A 22,569-nucleotide genomic window follows, 5' to 3' on the forward strand; every position below is an offset into this window, starting at 1 on the left:
ACTGAACTGGGCTGTGGTGAAGTGAAGGGGAATGGTAGAAATAGAGAATAAATGAGCAAAGAAGAAGGAATTGAAACTGTGTGGAAAATGCTCTGTATTGTGAAGAAAACGTTAAACATGTTGCGTACCCAATGTCTATGCTATATATTGCCTACCAAGGTCCTGTTTAGTAAAATGTTTATTTTTGAATTATGATCTCCTTCATTGAACTGTCAAACATCTGGTCCTGGCAAATCATTATCATTTGTTACATGTGGCCAGCGCGGGCGTACACAGCACAAGACCACTCACCGAGCCAGGCCCCCTCTTTCATATAATGATCCGGGGTGCAAGAGACTAGTAACATGCCAATGTCTACTGCCCTGCACCACGTGTAAAATGAAAGAAGCTTGTAAATGGGTGTAGGAAGCGACTGCAGTTATTTATACCAAAGGGTGTAAAACCAAATATTAAGTTGAGGGTGCCAACAATTTTGTCCAGCCCATTTTGGGGGTTTTGTGTGAATTTATGTCCAAATTGCCTTTTTTTCCTCTGAATTTTTGTTGTTTGTTCCAATATACACAATAGGAGAATAACACGTGTATAACAAAACATGTCGTTGCAATAATTTTTTTGGGAAAACACTTCATTTTCTAGAACAACTGCAATGGTGCCAACACTTTTGATCACAGCTGCATGTTGAAATGTCTGATTTTCTGTGTACTGAATCTTTTTTAGTAGAATTGTTGCTATGTCCTAGACACTATATTAAAGTTACGTGATTTATTACATGCAGTTGATTTTGCCTTTGAGTTATGTTCTAACGTCAGGTACTAAAGTAATCATGGAACTACAGATTAATGTCCTGATAGGTGTCGCAAAACAATAACTTACAAGAATACTGGATCCTTGCAAATTTCCATATCTGTCCATTGTATTGGCTTTCTTTCTCGAACATTGTCAGATCACTTCTCATCGTGGTCCTAAGTTTCCCAGATATAAGGGTTATTATGATACTTAAACTTTGGAAACTGAACCTTATTTGGTTAAAGCCGATTGATAGTGGGGGAGCAATAGGGATTCCACTTTCTGAATGCTTTCGGATGCACAAGGGGACGGCCTAGATGCATGGAGTATCAGAAACAATAAAAGAAGATTTTAGGGGATCCCTTAAAGAGTATAAGTAAGACAAATGTGAGCCCTTAGATAATCGATTACACCAGACACTGAGGGAGGCTTAAGACAGATTTGTTTAAGACCCTTTAGAAAGAACCTAGGACAGTTTACACAGAGCACAAACTAAACACCGGATGGTCATGGTCGATAGACAGTAATTCTTCTTTAAACATTTTGAAGAGGAAAATGTGCCTAGTCTCCAACAAGGAGTTGTACATACTGTATTAGCTCAACTAATACTGTATATGATTCACCTTCCATACTGAAAATACACTGCTTAAAAAAATAAACACTAAAATACCACATCCTAGATATCTCTGAATGAAATATTCCGGTTGCAAATTTTTATTCATTGCATAGTGGAATGTGTTCAGAACAATGAAACATAACAATTTTCAATGTAAATCAAAATGAATATCCCATGGAGGTCTGGATTTGGAATGATACTCAAAATCAAAGTGGAAAATCAAATTACAGGCTGATCCAACTTCAGTGGAAATGCCTCATGAAAAGGAAAAAATGTGCCGTATTGTGTATGACCTCCCTACTGTACAATGCCTGGGCATGCTCCTGATGAGGCAGCGGATGGTATCCTGAGGGATCTCCTCCTAGCCCTGGACTAAAGCATCCGCCAACTCCTGGACAGTCTATGGTGCAATGTGACATTGTTGGATGGAGCGAGACATGATGTCCCACACGTCTGGGGAACGGGAGGGTCAGTCCATAGCTTCAATGCCTTCGTCTTGCAGAAACTGCTAACACACTCCAGCCACATGGGGTCTGAGGCTCTCATCTCTGTACCCAATGGCAGTCAGGCTACTTCTGGCGAGTACATGGAGGGCTGTGCGGCCTTCCAAAGAAATGCCACCCCACACCATTACTAACCTACTGCCAAACCGGTCATGCTTAAGGATGTTGCAGGTAGCAGATCGCTCTCCACATCATCTCCAGACTCTGTCACATGTGCTCAGTGTGAACCTGCTTTCATCTGTGAAGAGCACAGGGCACCAGTGGCGAATTTGCCAATCCTGGAGTTCTGTGGCAAATGCCAAGCATCCTGCATGGTGTTGGACTATGAGCACAACCCCCATCTGTGGATATCGGCCTCTCGGGCCATCCTCATGGAATTTCTAACCATTTGTGCAGACACGTGCACATTTGTGGCCTGCTGGAGGTAATTTTGCAGGGCTCTGGCAGTGCTCCTCCTCTTCCTCCTTGCATAAAGGCTAAGGTAGCGGTCCTGCTGCTGGGTTGTTGCCCTCTTACGGCTCCCTCCACATCTCCTTGTGCACTGGCCTGTCTCCTGGTAGCGCCTCCAGCCTCTGGACACTACGATGACAAACACAGTAAACCTTCTTGACACAGCTCGCAGTGATATGCCATCCTGGATGAGATGCACTACCTGGGCTACTTGTGTGGGTTGTAGAGTACGTCTCATGCTACCATGAGTGTGTAGTGTCGGTGGTGGGGTGCCGAGCTGGGGGGGGGGTGGTCCTACTTTTGTACCGCGCAGAGATGATTACAGAGACACGATGAGGCAGATTCTGGGTGCAACAGGTCCAAGTTTATTTCATTACTTGCCGTCCGCCTGACGGCCTCCGCAGCACACCGCACGTTTCTTCACTTATCGGCCCTCCGTTTCCAGAGCCGTTTACACACCGTGCTTTTACAATAGGGACGTACATATGCGTACTGTCCCTCCTTCACTTGTTCGACGCTCCTGACAGGTCCGCCACTGTGGCCGCCCTAGGCCCAATAACCAACAGCGCTTTCATTGGTCAGTCGTCGTGTCAAATACGGTATATGGCACTCACTGCCTCGTCTCTTCTGCGGTATCTTTCTGTCAGGACCACCCCCTGACGTTTCCTCTCCTCAGTCCCCTTGGTCGGATTCTCCTCAGGGCACACAGACTGGCGAAGTCCTCCTGTCACCTGGGCTCCCCCTGGGGACTGGACTGTTCTGGAACCCTCCCTCAGAATTTATAACTTCCCCGGTTCCTTGAAACTGTCACTAACTGTCACCACGCCCCCCATGACCAACGGTTTCTAAAGCCCTAAGCTGCTGTAAAGTCCTTTGCTCACACTCCACCCTGCCATCTAATGGTCATCCCAAGGTACTGCACGTCCACTACACTTTTCTAGTTGTTTCCCCACTGTAATCACTGTCTCCTACCTACACTGTGCAAACCTATCTTTCTTCACTCTGACTAGTCCGTCCGTCCGTCAGGTCACCTTCCCTACACTCCCCCTTCCTTTGTCCATTGTCGTCCTCGACAATCGTCATCCCTGCCTTCGTCGTTCTGAATCTACACCTACATTCTGTTGTCGGACCAGAAGTTGAGCCAAACCCACTATCTGCGGGGGCCGAACCATACTGGGAGCACTATGCTCTGAGCAGCCTACTGCTACTCACCAGCGCGCACGCCACATGACAACGTCTTTCAAATTGGGCAAGGTACACCCGTATTCTCTCTACGGCGTGTATCTTTCCCCTACTCTCCCCTACTGTTACCTTTCACTATCCGGTACGCCATGATCGAGGCCACTCACCTACCAGATCATTGCCGGCGCCCGCCTTTTCTTCTTCAGGGGTGTCCGTGGTGTCGGGGACCTGACCTAGGACGGCTGTCTTTCTCACATCTTCCCATTCATTTTCCTTCTTTCAATTACATGTCATGGTCGGCGTCCCGGTCTCCCAGACCTCAACTCTTAGATCCCTACCGGATCTCACACTTTCCTTTGGTCCCGCAGACCTTCCCTTACCCGGACCTGTTGCATTTTACTTTGCATATTATACATCATACAACTTTATAATAGCACAAGTACCCATTTTTTTTATAATTTTTTTTTTTTCCATTTTCTCTTACTTTTAAAACCAAAATATAACATAACATTGCATTTCCTCTTTCTTCCTCCCCCCCTTCCTTGGACCTGGACACTCCTCCACTTTTCCATATCCCCGTTCTGTCAGGTAAACATATTTTCGTATATAAAGAACATAGAAAGAAGAAAGAAAGAGAGAGAAAATAGTTGCATCAGTTAAACAACAACAAAACTTTTTTCTAAATGCAACTGTCCTTATAATCTGCACAACGGTGCATCGAACTCCTGACAGTCTATACCACTCTCAATGGACAGAGGTGAGGGCTCCACGGGGATACTGAGGGTGTCCATTCAAGTCCTCTTCTTTTCCATGACGGCCTCTCCTTGAGTGTGGAGCAGGTTCCACACTTCCTGCTCCCGGGCCTTTTTCTTCCTGATCACCTCCGCTTCCCACACGGAGGGAACAGCACGGGCCCTGGAGTCCGGTGGGCGGGACTCCGCTGAAAAAGACCGCAAGACAGAAACGGCCGAAGATTTCTGCGGCCCAGCAGCCGCTGGGGTCAGGTGGCAAATGGGGAGAACCGGGTCCTCGGGGGCTGGAATCACAGGGCCCGCTAAATCGGTCGCAGCCGACTCCAGCAGCGGCATAACCGCGGCCTCAGGACAGGCCGCATCCACTACTTCCAACGGAGCTGGAGTAACGGCCGATTTCAACGATGCAGCTGCTATTAGCAGGGAAAGCGCAGCAGCGTCTTCTTTGGGTGAGCTCTGCACTGGTGACTCCGGGCAGGGTAGTTCGGGGACATGAGCGGGGGCCTCGCTCAGCTCTGCATACACCACGGGGCCCGTGGTAACTAGGCCTTCCGGTGCGCAGGGGGCCGCGTGCTGCAGCAGAATGGTGGGGGCCGCTTGCGGAGGCACTGGTAGGGCCGGGGGTACTCTCACCTTCCCCGGCGCTGCGGCCTCCGTTTCATCATCACGCAGTTTCCCCCGCAGCCTCCGTTCCTTGCTCCACTGTCCTGCGGGCCTTCCCTCCGGACTCGGGGGCTCCGCTGAGAAGTCCTCTGCTGGTATTGGTGGCAGCCGTTCTCGCTGACTCCCCTCAGGCTCCGCTCCCCGGCTCAGCATCCCGCTGCCTGCCCGTAAATCTGAAGATGACTTCTGATGCAGCTCCATCTCTCGCCGCCATTGCCACTCTAGGCGGCCGATGCCCCGACACCCGCAGCATCTCATACCGTCCGTTGGGCAGCACTCGAATGGCGTCAGACAGCCGCAGCCAAGTTTTTCTTCTGTGCCACTCCTCCTGCTGGGTGGGGCGTTGGCAGACCTTTCCATCCATCTGCCAGGGTCCAATATATGGAAACGTCGGTCTCCGGGCATATATTGCTTCCTTTTGGGGTACGTTGGAGGGGGTCCCAGTCCATTCTGAACAACTGCAAACACCCGGACCTCTCCTCTGCGCTGAAGTAATACCGCCATCTTGGGCAGAATCAGCTACTGCCTTGGATCCTCTGCAAGCAACACAGATCCGACACAGCGTCCCAATTTGTAATCCACAGGTCAGTAATTTTTAGTCCACAGGTGTTTATAATCCGAAATAGAGCAGTCCAAGTTTTCCTCAGTCCTTCAGTTGCAGGCCTGCCGCAGAAGATAGCGTATTAGCGGCGGCTATCCTGCCGACTACGCCAAAATGTAGTGTCGGTGGTGGGGTGCCGAGCTGGGGGGGGTGGTCCTACTTTTGTACCGCGCAGAGATGATTACAGAGACACGATGAGGCAGATTCTGGGTGCAACAGGTCCAAGTTTATTTCATTACTTGCCGTCCGCCTGACGGCCTCCGCAGCACACCGCACGTTTCTTCACTTATCGGCCCTCCGTTTCCAGAGCCGTTTACACACCGTACTTTTACAATAGGGACGTACATATGCGTACTGTCCCTCCTTCACTTGTTCGACGCTCCTGACAGGTCCGCCACTGTGGCCGCCCTAGGCCCAATAACCAACAGCGCTTTCACTGGTCAGTCGTCGTGTCAAATACGGTATATGGCACTCACTGCCTCGTCTCTTCTGCGGTATCTTTCTGTCAGGACCACCCCCTGACGTTTCCTCTCCTCAGTCCCCTTGGTCGGATTCTCCTCAGGGCACACAGACTGGCGAAGTCCTCCTGTCACCTGGGCTCCCCCTGGGGACTGGACTGTTCTGGAACCCTCCCTCAGAATTTATAACTTCCCCGGTTCCTTGAAACTGTCACTGTCACCACGCCCCCCATGACCAACGGTTTCTAAAGCCCTAAGCTGCTGTAAAGTCCTTTGCTCACACTCCACCCTGCCATCTAATGGTCATCCCAAGGTACTGCACGTCCACTACACTTTTCTAGTTGTTTCCCCACTGTAATCACTGTCTCCTACCTACACTGTGCAAACCTATCTTTCTTCACTCTGACTAGTCCGTCCGTCCGTCAGGTCACCTTCCCTACAAGTGTGAAAGCACAACTAACAGTCAAAAGTGACCAAAACATCAGCCAGAATGCATTGGTACTGAGATGTGGTCTGTGGTCCCCACCTGCAGAACCACTCCTTTTTTGAGGGTGTCTTGATAATTGCCAGTAGTTTCCATCTATCGTCTATTCCATTTGCACAACAGCATGTGAAATTTATTGTCAATCAGTGTTGCTTCCTAAGTGGACAGTTTGATTTCACAGAAGTTTGATTTACTTGGAGTTATACTCAGTTGTTTAAGTGTTCCCTTTATTTTTTTGAGCAATGTATACTCCTACACTATCGCAAACAATGAATGAGATCATGTCATTTCTCCATCAGGCCAATCTGGCAACACCACCTACGGAATCAAACGACTTTCCTAAAGCTTCTCTTATCTTGGAAACATTGTAACTATTGGATGTATGACCACTGAAAAGCCTCCTTGGGTGGATGGCCTTCCAAGGAAAATATACAAAAGAAATAAAGATTTTGTCACCCTTTAGTGGAAGTGTTTAATAAATATACGGTTAGGGGATCTTTGCCACCATCAGTGCAGTACACCATTGTTGTTGTCTTGCCAAAGCCTGGTAATGATGCCTTCTTACTAGATTCATACTGGCCTGTCTCTCTTTAGACAGTTTATGTCTAAATATTGGGAAAAGTACTGGATGTCTAAATATTGGGAAAAGTACTGGCCAATAGATTGGATATAGTATTATCCACTATCATACATCAGTAGAAAACCATATTTATGTCTGATAATTCCACCTCCATAAATATTAGGCATCTCTTAAGCAATCAGTTAATTACAGAGGAGGAACCATATTCTCATTGGATGCAGCTGACAGTGTTGAGTGGCCCAACCTAGAGTTGTAAATATACCATAATCAGCAGGTTTGGTCGGAGACCCCAAGCTTTGTTTGTTAGGGTATGTAAAAGAAATGACACTACACACACGGTAAAACTGCGGAAGGACGTTTATTGTTTCTTACACATAAATTGATAACATTTAGATAGATTCAGATTAATCCTCTTACAAAACATGATTAACAAAGTCTTTACTTCAGGACTGTATGAGAAAGGGATTTATTCTACAAGAAATGATAGAGCCAAGAATGAGAGATTCCAGGCCCCCGTTGCTGGATACTCCGGGCCTGGCCTCCAGCATATAATACCGGGAAAGGGGTCATAGTCTCCGGAGCTTCTCTGCTCGGTATAATAAGACTCACTGATCTTATTCATATAAAGAGCAATTGAGAATAATAGAAACTGCCTTAATATGAGGACCTTGTCTGGTCTATATGTCCTTGTACAGAGAATTATGGAGATAGCGGTATACCTCTGTATAACATATGATGCTGCTGTAGCCCTAATATTTCAGTACAGGGGGTCTCTTTATAGATAATTGAATGCTAGCATTCCAGATCGGGAGAAATGGAGAAAGGAAAGGTATGGAGGGTGTTTTATTGAAATTTCTCTTTAAAATTTGAAATAAAAATATCCGATTAAAAGAAAAAAATATTCCCAGCATTTTGTTTTTTAAAATAGCCCAATAAGGATACCAAATAAGTATTTAAAATAAAAGGCTGCTTTATCTCTAGAAGAGGGGGATTGCCAATTCCGAATTCCTTTGTGTTTTTCATTGCTATTATTGCAGTAGCGAGCTTTTCAGTTGTTTTCCCCTGTACAAAGTACATTTTAATCAAGAGAACTTGGAGTAATAAAGTTCCACAATTGGATATGTTAAAAAAAAATATATTCCTGTGCTGAGATAATCGTATAAATGTGCCCCTGCTGTGTACTGTGTAATGGCTGTGTCTGACCATGGAGAAAAGGGTCTTAACAGATCACAGCTCATGGGCAGGTGAGGAAGTAAAAGAGAGTATACTGGCAGGACAGTGTGGCATCACAGATTCTGTGAGGTAAAACATTTCAACTCCAGTTAAAATATTTTACCTCACAGGAAGAATCAGCTGTGATCCCGTCCTGTCCTGTCTGCATCCACTTGTTTTTTCTCCTGCCCAGGACATGTGGTATGTTCAGAACATGTTCCTGTACGGTCAGACACAGACATTACACAGTACACAGCACGGGGCACATTTCTAAGGTTCTCTCCGCACAGGAGCAATCTTCTAACACATCCAGAAGTGAAACTTCTTTTTATTCCAAGATTTATTGATTAGAATGTACTTTGTTAATGGGAAAAAAAACTTTATGGAAAAAGGGAGATTTAAAAAAAACAAAAAAAACATCCAATTTGTTACTGAATAATTGCAATAGTAAGATAATATCATCCTGGATATCTTATGTCATAATGAGGGAACAGGAAAAAGTAAATGGGAGAATGAAGTGGGATCAATTAAACAAAATCTTATACTATTTTTTGCTAAAATATAGCGTATAGAATTTTACAAATGTTCATCTAATGTTGGATCAAATTTGGCTAATAAAACGGGTCCCAAGTGTAGGATTAAGTATGCAACATCCATCATAAGTTATGATTATGCTGTATTGGGGTATACTCAGAATGGAACACTCTCACCTGGGTGAGTTCTCACATGTCTTACAAGACTTAATTTAGAGCTAAAACATTTCCCACATTCTGAGCATGAATATGGCTTCTCCCCTGTGTGAATTCTCATGTGTCTAACAAGAATTGATTTCTGGCTAAAATATTTCCCACAATCTGAGCATGAATATGGCTTCTCCCCTGTGTGAATTCTCTGGTGTACAACAAGATGCGATTTCTGGCTAAAACATTTCCCACATGCTGAACATGAATATGGCTTCTCCCCTGTGTGAATTCTCTGGTGTCTAACCAGATGGGATTTAAGCATAAAATATTTCTCACATTCTAAACATGAATATGGCTTCTCTCCTGAGTGAATTCTCTGGTGTATAACAAGATTTGTTTTCCTGCTAAAATATTTCCCACAATCTGAGCATGAATATGGCTTCTCCCCTGTGTGAATTCTCTGGTGCCCAGCAAGAATTGATTTATGGCTAAAATATTTCCCACAATCTGAGCATGAATATGGCTTCTCCACTGTGTGAGTTCTCTCATGTCTAACAAGAATTGATTTATGGCTAAAATATTTCCCACATTCTGAGCAGGAATATGGCTTCTCCCCTGTGTGAATTCTTTCATGTGCAACAAGACGTGATTTATACTTAAAAACTTTCCCACATTCTGTGCATGAATATGGCTTCTTTATTGTGTGAGTGCTCTCCTGTCTAACAAAAGTTGACTTCGGTTTAAAATATTTCCCGTGTTCCGAGCAGGAATATGACTTTTCCCCTTTGTGAATTTTCTCGTGTACAGTAAGATGTGACTCAGATGCTAAACGTTTCTCAAATTCTGAACATGAATATGGTTTTTCCAGTGTGTGAGTTCTCATCTGTTTCACATGATTTGTTTTGCTGTTAAAATATTTCCGTGATGAATCAGAAGATGGGACCTGTTTTAAAGGATCAGATGATATATCTTCACTGCGAGAAGATGAAGGTCTATCTGAAAAATTATCTTTATCTTCTTTTGTATCTTTTGTGTTACAAAGGTCATCCGATTTAGATAAAGATGATGTCAGATGTCCCTCTGATCTCCTGCTACAGTCATCTGCTAAAAATGAAAACAAAATATTTTTGAATAAAACATTGTTATAATTTTACATTTGTACATGAAAGGTTGATAGCAATATCTCAATTCAAATTATTCAGTAAGACAATAGCAGATCACAATTAAACAGTAGACCTTAAGGGTCCTGTTACACATAGCAATGCTCCAGCGATCCCGACAACGATATGACCTGGTAAGGATAGCTGGTACGTCACTAAATGGTCGCTAGTAAACTGTCAAACAAGCAGATCTACTCAACAATGCAGCAACGATACGGCGATCGTTGGGACCTTGTCACACAGCAGCTATTCTGACGACTCACACCTGCATCCCTGAGTTCTTAACCATATTAAGGATAAAAAACCCATTAGAATAACTAGAGCAATTCTGTAACATATACTAGTAAACAATAATATGTAATGAGTTTATACATGGATTAGTATGGACAATCGCAAAAAACATGAACATTAGCACAAGAAAAACAAGCGATCAAAAAAAGTCCAAGAGACTAGATGTTTACAAAAGATATAAAATTAAATCTTTATTGTAGCATGATCAGGAGATAAGGAAAAGGGAATTGAGTCAGACATGACCATAGTAGCACAAAGGCGACCAAGTGGGGCATACAAGGGGCAAACGGACAAAAAAGGGGAACACAGGTGACTTAGACATGATTATGATGGTAATATTGAATGTACATAACACCCATCCCCAATTTTAGATATTAGAACCAAACAGGATAAATGAATGTGAAAGTTAATGTTACAATGAAGTAAACCATGAAAAAATCTTTACCTGTTGGAATAGTATGTAGAGGTCCACCCGAGTATGACCCCCCCAACGCACGTTTCGGCAAATGGCCTTTATCAAGGGGAAAGTATTGTGAGCTCATCTGTTCATTCATCTTTTGTGTCTGAGGATCTCCCTCTTCTGGTGAAGGAAGGTAGTGAGGATGATTTGGATGAAAGAAACCAAACACCTGATCAGGTGGATCGTGACTGGGTAACGGGAACTACAGACTGGATATAAGGCAGCCGATGCCCTTCTGAGTCGCTGGTGATTTCTCTGCTGGATTCTTGGAGACGAGTCTGATTCCTGCTTCCCAAAGATAAGTTTTGGCTCTGCTATTGAACTTTAGTTTTGGTTTTGTTTACCTTGTTTTTTTGAGTTCAGCCATCCCCAGCCAGGGGCGTGCTGGATTCTTTTTCCTTGATCAGTGTTCTCTTTTGCTCTGCTTCCAGAATATTCTGAGTGCTGATATAGGGTTTGAAGTCTAGTAACTTCAGGGTCCTTGTTGCTTATCAGTTGTGTTTGTAGTATTTTTTGGCAGGGTTTTCTCGGATTGCAGACAGCAGCTTTTCTGTCATGTCCTTTTTAGTTAGCTTGGGCCCCATTGTTTGCTCAACCTATCTTTCTGTCTGTGTTAGTGTTTTCATCTTGCTTCACCGTCATTATATGTTGGGGGCTGCCTATTGCTTTGGGGTCTGCTCTGGGGCAGTCAGTTTTTCTCTTTTCTCTCTTTAGGCTTGTGTAGATCTCCGGCTGTGACGAGGTGTCTAGGATCACCGTAGGTACACTCCACGGCTACTGCTAGTTGTGTGATAGGATCAGGGGTCTGCAATCCGCTAGTTTCCAACCTCTCTGATTTTCTGGGCTGAGCTTGTGTTTTGTTTTTTTCCTCCTCGGTGACTCAATCATAACAGGAAAGGCCATTTGCCGAAATGTGCGTTGCGGGGGGGGGGGGGGGGAGGGGGTCATACTCGGGTGGACCTCTACATACTATTCCAACAGGTAAAGATTTTTTCATGGTTTACTTCATTGTAACGTTAACTTTTACATTCATATATCCTGTTTTTTTCTAATATCTAATATCTGGCTTTTGATAAAGATCATACAGATCGAAACGCGTAAAGCCTGAAACCTGTCCCATGTGTATTGGCATGTCCTGGAGAGAATTTATTGTCATTTGACATCCTGTTTTACTGAACACAAATAAAGCAAGTTAAAGTGGTTTTTACGCAGCTGGAACTACAGATTTTCTTTACTCTTCACTTTTGAACAACACCATTGATTTTACCATGTCGTGTACCACAAAACGGGAAAAAAATTCCAAGTGCGGTGAGATTGCAAAAAAAGTGCAATCCCACACTTGTTTTTTGCTTGGCTCTTTTGGTAGGTTGACTAAATGCTAAAAATGACCTGCCATTATGGTTCTCCAGGTCATTACGAGTTCATAGACACCAAACATGTCTAGGTTCTTTTTTATCTAAGTGGTGAAAAAAAATTCCAAAGTTTGCTAAAAAACAAAACAAAAAAAACAACACCATTTTCCATGACCCGTAGCGTCTCCATTTTTCGTGATCTGGGGTCGGGTGAGGGCTTATTTTTTGCGTGCCGAGCTGACATTTTTAATGATACCACTTTTATGCAGACAAGTTCTTTTGATCGCCCGTTATTGTATTTTAATGCATTGTCACAGCGATCAAAAAAACGTAATTCTGGGGTTTTGACTTTTTTCTCGCTACGCCGTTTGGCGATCGGGTTAATGCTTTTTTTTTTATTGATAGATCGGGCGATTCTGAACGCGGCGATACCTAATATGTGTATGTGGGATTTTTTTTACTGTTTTATTTTGATTGGGGCGAAAGGGGGGTGATTTGATCTTTTAGGTTTTTTTTTATTTTTTTTATTTTTAAACATTTTTTTTTTACTTTTGGCATGCTTCAATAGCCTCCATAGGAGGCTTGAAACATGCACAACTCGATCGGCTCTGCTACATATGGGCGATGAGGAGATCGCCCATATGTAGCAGATTTACTCCTGTGCTTTCAGCGCCGACCACCAGGCGACGCTGAAAGCCATCAGCCTGGAACAACCATAGAGGTCTCTATGAGACCTCTGGTTGTCCAGGCAACATGACGCCGACCCACGATCACGTGACGGGGGTCGGCGATGAGCTTACTTTCGGCCCGGCGGCCGAAGTGCTATGTAAATGCCCGCTGTCAGCTTTGACAGCGGGATTTAACTAGTTAATAGGAGCGGGCGGACGGCGATTCCACTCGCGCCTATTGCGGGCACATGTCAGCTGTTCAAAATAGCTGACATGTCCCGGCTTTGATGCGGGCTCAGCGCCGTAGCCCTCATCAAAGCAGGGGAGATGTCTCATGACGGACTGTGTCCGTCATTGGACATTAAGGTGTTAAGGAGAACATCCAGAATAATATATCATTGGCCTCAGTGTTGTTCAACATTTTTATAAATCATATTTGCTAAGGGAACTGAATGTAAAATAATGAAATTTGAAGATGTAAAGCTAGGAGGGACAGCTAACACTAGAGAAGACAGAAATAGTATTCAGAAGGATCTACAGGGTGGGACATTTATATGGATACACCTAAATAAAATGGGAATTGGTTGGTGATATAAAATTCCTGTTTGTGGCACATTAGTATATGGGAGGTAGGAAACTTTTCAATATGGGTGGTGAGCTTGAGCAATGGACAGTAACTCATATAATGGTATTTAACAGGGAGCAATGCAAAATTCTACAACTGGGTAAGAAAAGCAAAAATTATATGTTCAGAATGGAAGGAATATAACTAAGCAACAGTACATGTGAAAAAGACTTGGGTATACTAATAGAACACAGACTGCACATGAGTCAACAGTGATGCTTTAGGGGGTGGACTGACCTATGGACCTGTCTGAGATGGAAAGAACATGTAAAGGGTGATGTGCACTATGCTTTATTGTATGTATATGGGTAACAGCTGGGAATTAGTGCAGGATGACGTAGTACCAGGTTTTGGCCACAAGATGGAGACAGAGCAGTGAGAAAAGGGCTTAACAGCTGCTTAAGGCTAGGAAACCGCATAGTCATGGTAGGCAGAGTTACGGGACTGGTAAGGGGATTTCCAGCAAAAGGAGATATAAGGAAGGAGAGTCCCAGGGGCAGGGCGGAGAGACACCCACGCGGAAGAGAGAAGTGAGAATAGCACAGGAGAGGACAGAAAGAGGAGAGGCTCAGGAAGGACAGAGGAGAGCCAGAGACTGTTGCTTGGAGAGGGGGGTGGCCCTGTGAAGGCAACCACAGGAAAGAACGGCAGTGGCTGACGGAAGGTTTGGGTACCGAAGAGTGAGTAGGTGTACAGCAGGGTGACTTAGCCAGGGGGAAGCGCTGTGGCCATGGGTCTAACGGCAGCCACGGTGGGTCTTTGTCAATTGAAGCAGAAGGAAGGTAACAGGTACCCAGGCCAAGGAGCAGAAGCTGTTGTGTCTGCTGTGGATAAATAAAGTTTAGACCTGATTGAACAGATTTCTGCATCTGCCTCCCATCTCTTCCGTGGCCGAAAGGGACCACCCCCCCAGTCGGCACACGTACCTACAATGCAACAGCAAGAAAGGCAAAGACGGTTCTGGGATGTATTAAGAGAAGCATATAGTCTACATCATGTGAAGTAATTATCCCTTTCTAATCCTCTTTGGTCAGACCACATCTGGAATACTGTGTCCAGTTTTGGGTACCATAATATAAAAAAACACATTAACCTTGTTACAGTGTTTCAGAGAAGAGCTACCAGGATGGTGAGTGGACTGCAAACTATGTCTTACAAGGAATGGTAAATAGATCTGTAAGTGTTTAGCTTGCAAAAAAGAAGGCTAAGAGAAGAATTAATAGCGGTCTATAAATATCTTAAGTGATGTCACTTTCTAGAGAGATCATCATCATTTTCATATTCACTCCACAAAACAGACAGTGCCAATGCTTTCTACAATGCCACTTTTGCATTAGCTATTGACTCAGTTGCCCCTCTCGTACATGGCAGAGTGTAGGGAATCAATTCACAACCCTGGCACAATAACCTCATTAAAAAGATTTGGCAAGTGTCCAAGGTTGTGGAGTGGCATTGGAAGAAAACACAAGATGACTTCACCGCTTTCAAACAAGCTAGACTCCGAGATGAAATGGGATGAAACGGAAAAGGATAAGATACAGATTAGATATCAGAAAATTGTTTTGGACAGGGAGGGTGATCACTGAGTTGAACAGGCTGCCACGAGAGGTGGTGAATTCTTCAATGGAAGTCTTCAAGCAGAAGCTGGACAGATATGTCTAAGATGTTTAGTGAATTCTGCATTGAGCAAGGATTTGGACACAACGCTGGAGGTCCTTCCATCTAACATTCTATGTTTCTATGAGCAGTCTATTTCCTACTTCACTTTTTTTTTTTTTAAAAAAAACTAAAACATAAATGAACATTTTAATAAAAAAAGAGGAATTTTTCATTTTTACATTCCGCTTAGTAAAGGGTTAATAAACTTTCTGAATGTGGTTTTGGATAGTATGAGGAGTGCAGTTTTATAAGATATAGGCCCCTCAAACAAACTTAGGGATTTTTTTTAGTTCCACCAAAAAAAGGTTTTGTAAATCTCTTGGAACATAGGAACACTTGCTGCTAAACAGTTTAAGCCTTGTAACTTCCTAAAAATTACAAAATGATGTTTGAGAAGTGATGCTGATGTAATAGGGGAAATGTTATTTATTAATTATTTGCTGTAGGATCTCTTTTAAGGTCATGCAAATTGAGAGTTTCAAAACATATCGATCTAGATCAGGGGTTTCAAAGACGTAGCCCGCAGACCGTATGAGGACCCTGAGGCTGCTTCATGTGGCCAGTAGGCACAGTAGATCCCTTGATGATCATGGCCTGGTCCAGGAGATGCCAACGGCAGCACTTTACTTCAATTGAATATGCATCATTGGACCCACATTCAATTGAAATGTATTGTTGTGCCGATACCAGCTCTCTGCACAGCAATGTCACTGCCAGCCCCTGGCCAATCAGCAACTGACAAAGGCATACTGACGTGGCAGCGTATGACATCACAGCCATGTGCCAGCACACAGATGTCATCTGCTGGCCTCTGATTGGCCAGTGTCTGGCATTGGTATTGTCGTGCAGAGTGTCTCTGAGTGGCAATACATTTCCATTGAATGTGCATCCAAGGACGCACATTCAGCTGAAATGAAGAGCTGCCGTCAGCCAATCCTCAACCAGGTTGCGATCTTCAAGGGATCTACAGTGCTTGCGGGCCACATGTGCAGAAAAGACTCCAAGAGAACAGAGGTCCCATGAGAAGAATCTTTCTTTTTGTTTGTCTTTTTAATATGTGTGTATGTGAAGAGCGGCACAATAGGGGATATAAAATATGGGAACATTACTACAATATGGGTATGTAGATGGGAACAAAACTACAATATGGGGGCATAAGTACAATATAGGGACCTGGAAGCTACCTTGAATCTTGAATACCCCATTGTCATGGATTTCACTCCAGAAAAAGGTCCAGCAAAACCCGAAGCAACAGGGCCAGTTTAGGATGGAGCAGGAAGTGATGGATCAGTGGCAGCATGGTGACTACTTGATTGTGATATACCCGGACTACAGCAATAATAAAGCAGCCACAACCAGTGACTGAGAAGACTGTGACTTCTCTACATTTACTGGTTCCTACTCACCTGGGTAGTCATACGTAGGAATCTCTTCTTTACACCCGTCATCACTCCTCACATATGTCTCTGTAATATTATTATGGGTAAGATCTTTTTCCTGAAACAAATGTTGTAAAAGTCACAGACAGATGGAGAAGTCACATCTATGATCGGCTCTAATCCTGCCATCTCCGACGTTCTCATTACACAATTATAAAATATATAATACATGTAACACTGGTAGATAGAACAAAACTGAGCACAAGACCTTCACAACCGTTTACACATCATAGGGGAGATCTCATGACACCTTCTCTCCATCTACCTGATGATCCTGAGGAACATCGGGATTTTCTTGTTTACAGTCCTGTGAAAGAAGAGGACGGGGACATCTCTCTGGTGTTGTCCTATTATTGGAGAGATCTGGAGGAAACACATACAGAGACTGAATTCACTCTTAACATACAGAATTATAGGCTGTGTGTATTTAGCCCTGTCTATTACCTGGAGATGTGGGGGGCTGGGGAACCTCCATCATGACGTCCTTGTACAAATCTTTGTGTCCTTCTAAATACTCCCACTCCTCCATGAAGTAATGTATGGTGACATCCTGACACGTTAAAGGAACTTGACACGTACAATGATACTGTCTTCTCCAAGATCCCCTGATAGGGCTACTGATTAACAATAAGGGTAACAGGTTCATCGGGACTCACCAGGAAATAAGAGACTGGCAGGGAACCTAACCAAATAAAACATATATTTTAGGCCACAGAAACAAGCAGTGTCTCCCTCGGAGTCGGCAGCTAATTGTTTCTCATCTTCCATAACGCTAATTCTCGTCTCATTTACCGGCACTGGAATCGGCATTAGCAATACTGCAGGAGATATTCATTACACGTGACATGAGGAATAACTACTTCATGGTGAGGACATCTTCATCTTTTACTATGGTTCTGGATAATATATCTGGCCAGAGTCCGTCACTGACTACAACACCACCGGTCGCCTGTATGAATGTTTCCTGTGCTCCCCCGGATATAATCTTGTCGTGTCAGATCAGACAGATGTAGTCTGTGTTACATAACCAACATCTCTTTAATTGCTAATTCTCATCTCATTTACCGACCCTGGAATCGGCATTAGCAATACTGCAGGAGATATTCATTACACGTGACATGAGAAATTACTTCATGATGAGGATGACATCTTCATCTCCTACTACAGCTCTAGAAACATATCCAGCCAAAGTCCATCACTGACTCCATCACCACATGCATGAATGTTTCCCGTGTTCCCTGGGCTGTAATCTTTTTTCGTGTCCGATCAGGCATATGACGTCTGTGTTACACAGCTGACATCTATGTGTAAGTGCAGCAACTGGAGCTAGCTCCGATCACTGCAATTTAATTGTTTAAATATTGTCATTGACTGTGTGCTGGTGAATATCTTCTAACTGCCATGTTCGCCCTCCTGTGAAGCTCAGTCACGGGCTTTTCTTTATGGGAGAAGCGTGATTTTTCTATCAATATATCCTATAATTGGAGACTTAGAAGGTAGGGGAGAGGCGGGATGATGGGAGCTGATCACACATGTTCTGCAATACAATAGTAATGCAGTATATAGTATAAGACCACAGGATCCAGTTCCCTAGGGCGGCCACAAAATAAAGTACAAAGTTGAGGAAAAGAACAGACATTATATACATAAAAAACCACTTCCCTTTCTCCGCTTCCAAAATGAAGAAAATGAAAATAAACAGATAATCATATTTGGTATCGAAAAAGTACAATTTATTAAAATACAAAATTAGTTAACCCATAAATGCCTGAATGAGAAAAAAAATTGAAATGCAAGAGTTACAGAACCCCCCAGCACCCCGAATAGGAGATGCATGTATGATAGGTGCAATGTGAGATGCAATGTGAGATGCATACCCCTAATGCAGCAACCAACTGGCTGCGACCCCTGGGCAGAGGTAAATGAGATATCCCACTTCTGACCTCCCCCAACCTTTGTAAATCTCATGGCAAATGATCGGGGGTCGCCGGCCACCTGCGGCTATTGTAATGTGCGTCTGGCGTCTTAATTGGAGCCTGTTATCTACTGGCCCGACACATATTGATTGTCCTGTCCTCTGTATGTATATATATTCTGAGACCGGTGAGTAAAATATTGTCACACTGGAAATACGTGGAGAAGCAGTGATCTTTTATATGTTCCCATGTTACAAAGCCTTTCGAGCCAGCGTCCTTCATCCAGAAGTGAGGAAAAGCAGAGTGGACCTCCTGAAACACGGGGTGGTAATGTAAGAGGTATTACAGCAGAGAAGACCCCGTTACAGCAAGTATTACCATTTTTGATCACTGCATTATTTCAAAAACTGGGAAAAACATTACATTCAAAATATCTAAGCCCTCACCCAATGTCCTGGATGGAAAATTACAAAAAAGTTGCTGGTCACAAGTTCTTATTCAAATATTTAGGTTATTCAAAACTCCTACAAGTTTTTCACAAAATAACATACAACGGCACAAGTGCAACTTTCTAAACAAAGTAATAAGGACCGATTTTACATTTTGAGGTGCTGGAATAGATTTTTATATGGAACTACATTCAGAACTAATACAAATATTTCCACAGAAAGCAAATTTCTGATAAAGTTTTGTAGATTGAAGAATTATTTTTAAAAAAAGTTATGGTTTTTGAACAGGATAAGGAAAAAAAAAAGGAAAACTCAAAAAATAGTGATGAGCAAGCATACTCGGTAATGCTCGGTACTCGCCTGAGCATCGCTGTACTCGCAGTACTCGGCGAACGTCGAGTATTTCTGGGATTGTTAGGCGGGAGTTCAGGTCCCCGCCCTGCATGTTTGCCGCTCTTTAGAGCACCAATCAGCATACAGGGATTGTCTGCCATGCACTGTAATGCTGCAGCCATGTTGGTTGTGGCATTGCAGTGATTGGCTGGCCGTACAGCGTCATCAAGTCTATATCAGACCAGGCACCGCCCTGCTCGTCACAGTCAGCTCTGGAATCACCTGTGTAGGGAGAGTTGCTGCAGCAATAGGGACAGAATAAGTTGGGTATCAGTTAGGGTGGGTATACCATTGTTGAATCTATAAATCCAGGTAAACCAACAGTCCTTCTAAGGACTAATTACGGGGTATATAGATTGTAGTGCTAGATAGGCAGGGAGTGTATGTGGGTATATAGATATCACTGCTAGGCAGGCATTTATTATATTTGGCATACTTCATTGCATATGTCAAGAAGGCCCATTCCATTACTGCCTGCTGCTGCCAATTACATATATTGAAGGTATATACATAGCCCCAGGTATCAGTGGCCAGGAATTTTTTTTTTTGCATCTTAATCTTGATTATTTTATTCAAAAGCAATCCACAGCACACTTTTTTTTCTCCATTTTCTTGTTGACACTGCAGAATACGGCCAGATCCGCTTTATAGTACAGCGTGAAAATCCAGCTATTTTAAATGGGTTTGCCCATCCCAGCCATCACATCAATGTGCGCAGAAAATTCTGCCATTTTTGCGGTACTGTAAAAAATTTTTGGAGTGTCTTATACAATTTTCTTGACACCATTTTGCTGCCAAAAAATATTTGGCTACAGGGCAGATATTATCCACGGGATTTTGTCCGCCACACAGATCGCATATCATTGCGGTCAAAATTGTGCCATTTCAGGCCTCCATAGAATTGTTTTTGTTGCGTCTAAACCTACTGATTGACACAGTTTACTGGCAAAAAAAAAAAATACAGGCCAGATTTTTGAAAGTGTGGTATCTCCTTGACATGCCTCATCTATCTGTGGGCTAAAAATTGTGGCATTTCAGGCCTCCATTGAGCTGTTTTGCTGTGTTCTACCCTAGTTAGTGACACTATTTTGCTGTAAAAAAAATAAGACAGGCCACATGGTATCTCCGTCACACGTCTCACCTATCTGTGGGCTAAAAATTGTGGTATTTCAGGCCTATATTGAACTGTTCTCGCTGTGCCTTTGGCTAGTTAGTGACACTATTTTTCTATTTTTTTTTTGTTTAAAATACAGGCCAGATATTTGAAAGTGTGACATCTCCTTCACATGCCTCATCCATGTGTTGTCTAAAAATTGTGGCATTTCAGGCCTACATTGACCTTTTTTTGGTCTGTCTTAGTTATTGACACAATATTATTGTGGAAAAAAAAAAAAAATACAGGACAGATATTTTTAAGTGGGGTGTATTCGTCACACGGCTCACCTATCTGTGGTTTAAAAAATGTGACATTTGAGGGCTCCACCAAGATGGTGAGCGGCGATGACGCCATAATTAGTGACACCAGCCCACTTCTCTGTGTTATGAAATGCTCTCTGCTCACAATCAAAGAGGATGCATTGCAGGCAGAGAGTGATGAGACGGAGCAAGGAACCATAAAGGGTGATTACACACAGCCCAGCCTCATCTCATCCCAAAGTGGATTGGGTGACAATGAGAAAGAGGAGGAGGAGGCAGAACAGGAGCTACTTTCATGTGCTCTAGACAGTACTACAAGCACAACTGTCATACCGTCTGTTCAGTCTGGATGGCCTGAGGACAGGGAGGAGGAGGAGCGCATGGTCAGTCATCCTCTTGAAGAGGACACAGAAGTCTTGCCTGTTAGCAATCTGGCACACATACAGTGCCTTGCGAAAGTATTCGGCCCCCTGGAACGCTTCAACCTTTTCCCAGTGTCAGTGTTGTCCTCCTTCTCCTGATCCAGCACCACTAGATCACCATGGTGACCGTGGTCCATGATGCAACGCAAGTTTATTGTGTTAATGGGTGTTTCTGATGTCAGTAAAAAAAATGTATACACATTATGTTGATGTGTACCCCCCAGGGGGAAATGTTTGCCAGCCCATACAATTAGTGTATGAGCATTACAAATATAGGAGACATGCTTTTTTTATAATGGGATTTTTTTTTACAAGGCCCTCCCCCACGTTTCTTCCAAGGGGGATTGAGGTACATGCAAATTTGGGCAGGCCTTGCATTCACTGCATAGCCAAACAGTATGGGAGATCCAGCTCATAATAATGGGAACTGTAGGGGTTGGTCAGCTGCTTCAACAATGCAAATTTCAACTTTTGGGTCTTCATCCTCAACACAGAGATTCTGCACTGCAGGTTCTTCAGCTTCAAAACTGAAATTCTCCACTGCAGGTTCTCCAGGCTCAACACTGCAATTCTCCACTGCTAGCTCTTCATCCTCATCACTGCAATTCTCCATTGCCATGTGTTCTTTAGCCTCACCACTGCAATTCACCAATGGAGGTTCTTCAGTCTCAACACTGCAATTCACTGCATAGTCAAACAATATGGTAGTACCAACTTCCTAATAGTGGGAAGTTTGGCTTCCTGTGGCCATCCACTACGTCCATTCAAAGGGTTATTGGGGTGCGTGTAGCTTTGGGGCAGGCCAGGCCTTGCAATAAATACATTGGCAAACAGTATGGGACTATCAAATTTATAATAATGGGAACTTTGGTTTCATGTGGCCATGCAGTACGTTGGTTCAAAGAGTTAGTGGGGTGCGTGTAAGTTTGTGGTGGGGCAGATCTTGCATTCACTTCATGGGCAAACTGTATGGGAGACCAACTTTCTTACAATGGAAACATTTTTTCATTAAGTCCTCCAGTAAGTCTCATCAAAGGGGTATTGGGGTGTGTCCTAATTTTTGGCAGCCCAGCCACTCACTGCATAGGCAATAACAGTATAGGATACCCACTGTTTAATAATGGGTACAGCAAAGCATAGTCAGCTGATGGCCCATTAAGAATATTAAATGCAGCCTGATGCCCCTATAAAAATAGGCTTTGTAACTTTCAGAGTTCCTCCTTCATAAATGAAACAGGATGTGTCTGATGATGTGTCACACACCACATGGCCAGATAAAGTTGTTAAATGTTACAATGACATTTACCTGTGAATGCATTTGTATTGGTCAAAAGCAATGCTAAAGTTGA

General features: G+C 43.6%; 1 protein-coding gene across 1 annotated transcript in view; it reads right to left on the reverse strand.

Moving 5' to 3' along the window:
- The window catches only part of LOC141052981 (uncharacterized), a 98,954-nt gene that overhangs the window by 34,406 nt on the left and 41,979 nt on the right, over positions 1–22,569 (reverse strand). Inside the window, 4 exon segments of the mRNA XM_073550309.1 lie at positions 8,983–10,074; positions 16,592–16,682; positions 16,890–16,987; positions 17,069–17,275. Of these exon segments, the coding sequence (XP_073406410.1) occupies positions 8,983–10,074; positions 16,592–16,682; positions 16,890–16,987; positions 17,069–17,275 (1,488 nt within the window).

This window comes from Dendrobates tinctorius, unplaced genomic scaffold (genome assembly GCF_039654945.1).
Source record: "Dendrobates tinctorius isolate UK_male_01 unplaced genomic scaffold, ASM3965494v1 ptg000164l, whole genome shotgun sequence".
Taxonomy (NCBI): domain Eukaryota; kingdom Metazoa; phylum Chordata; class Amphibia; order Anura; family Dendrobatidae; genus Dendrobates; species Dendrobates tinctorius.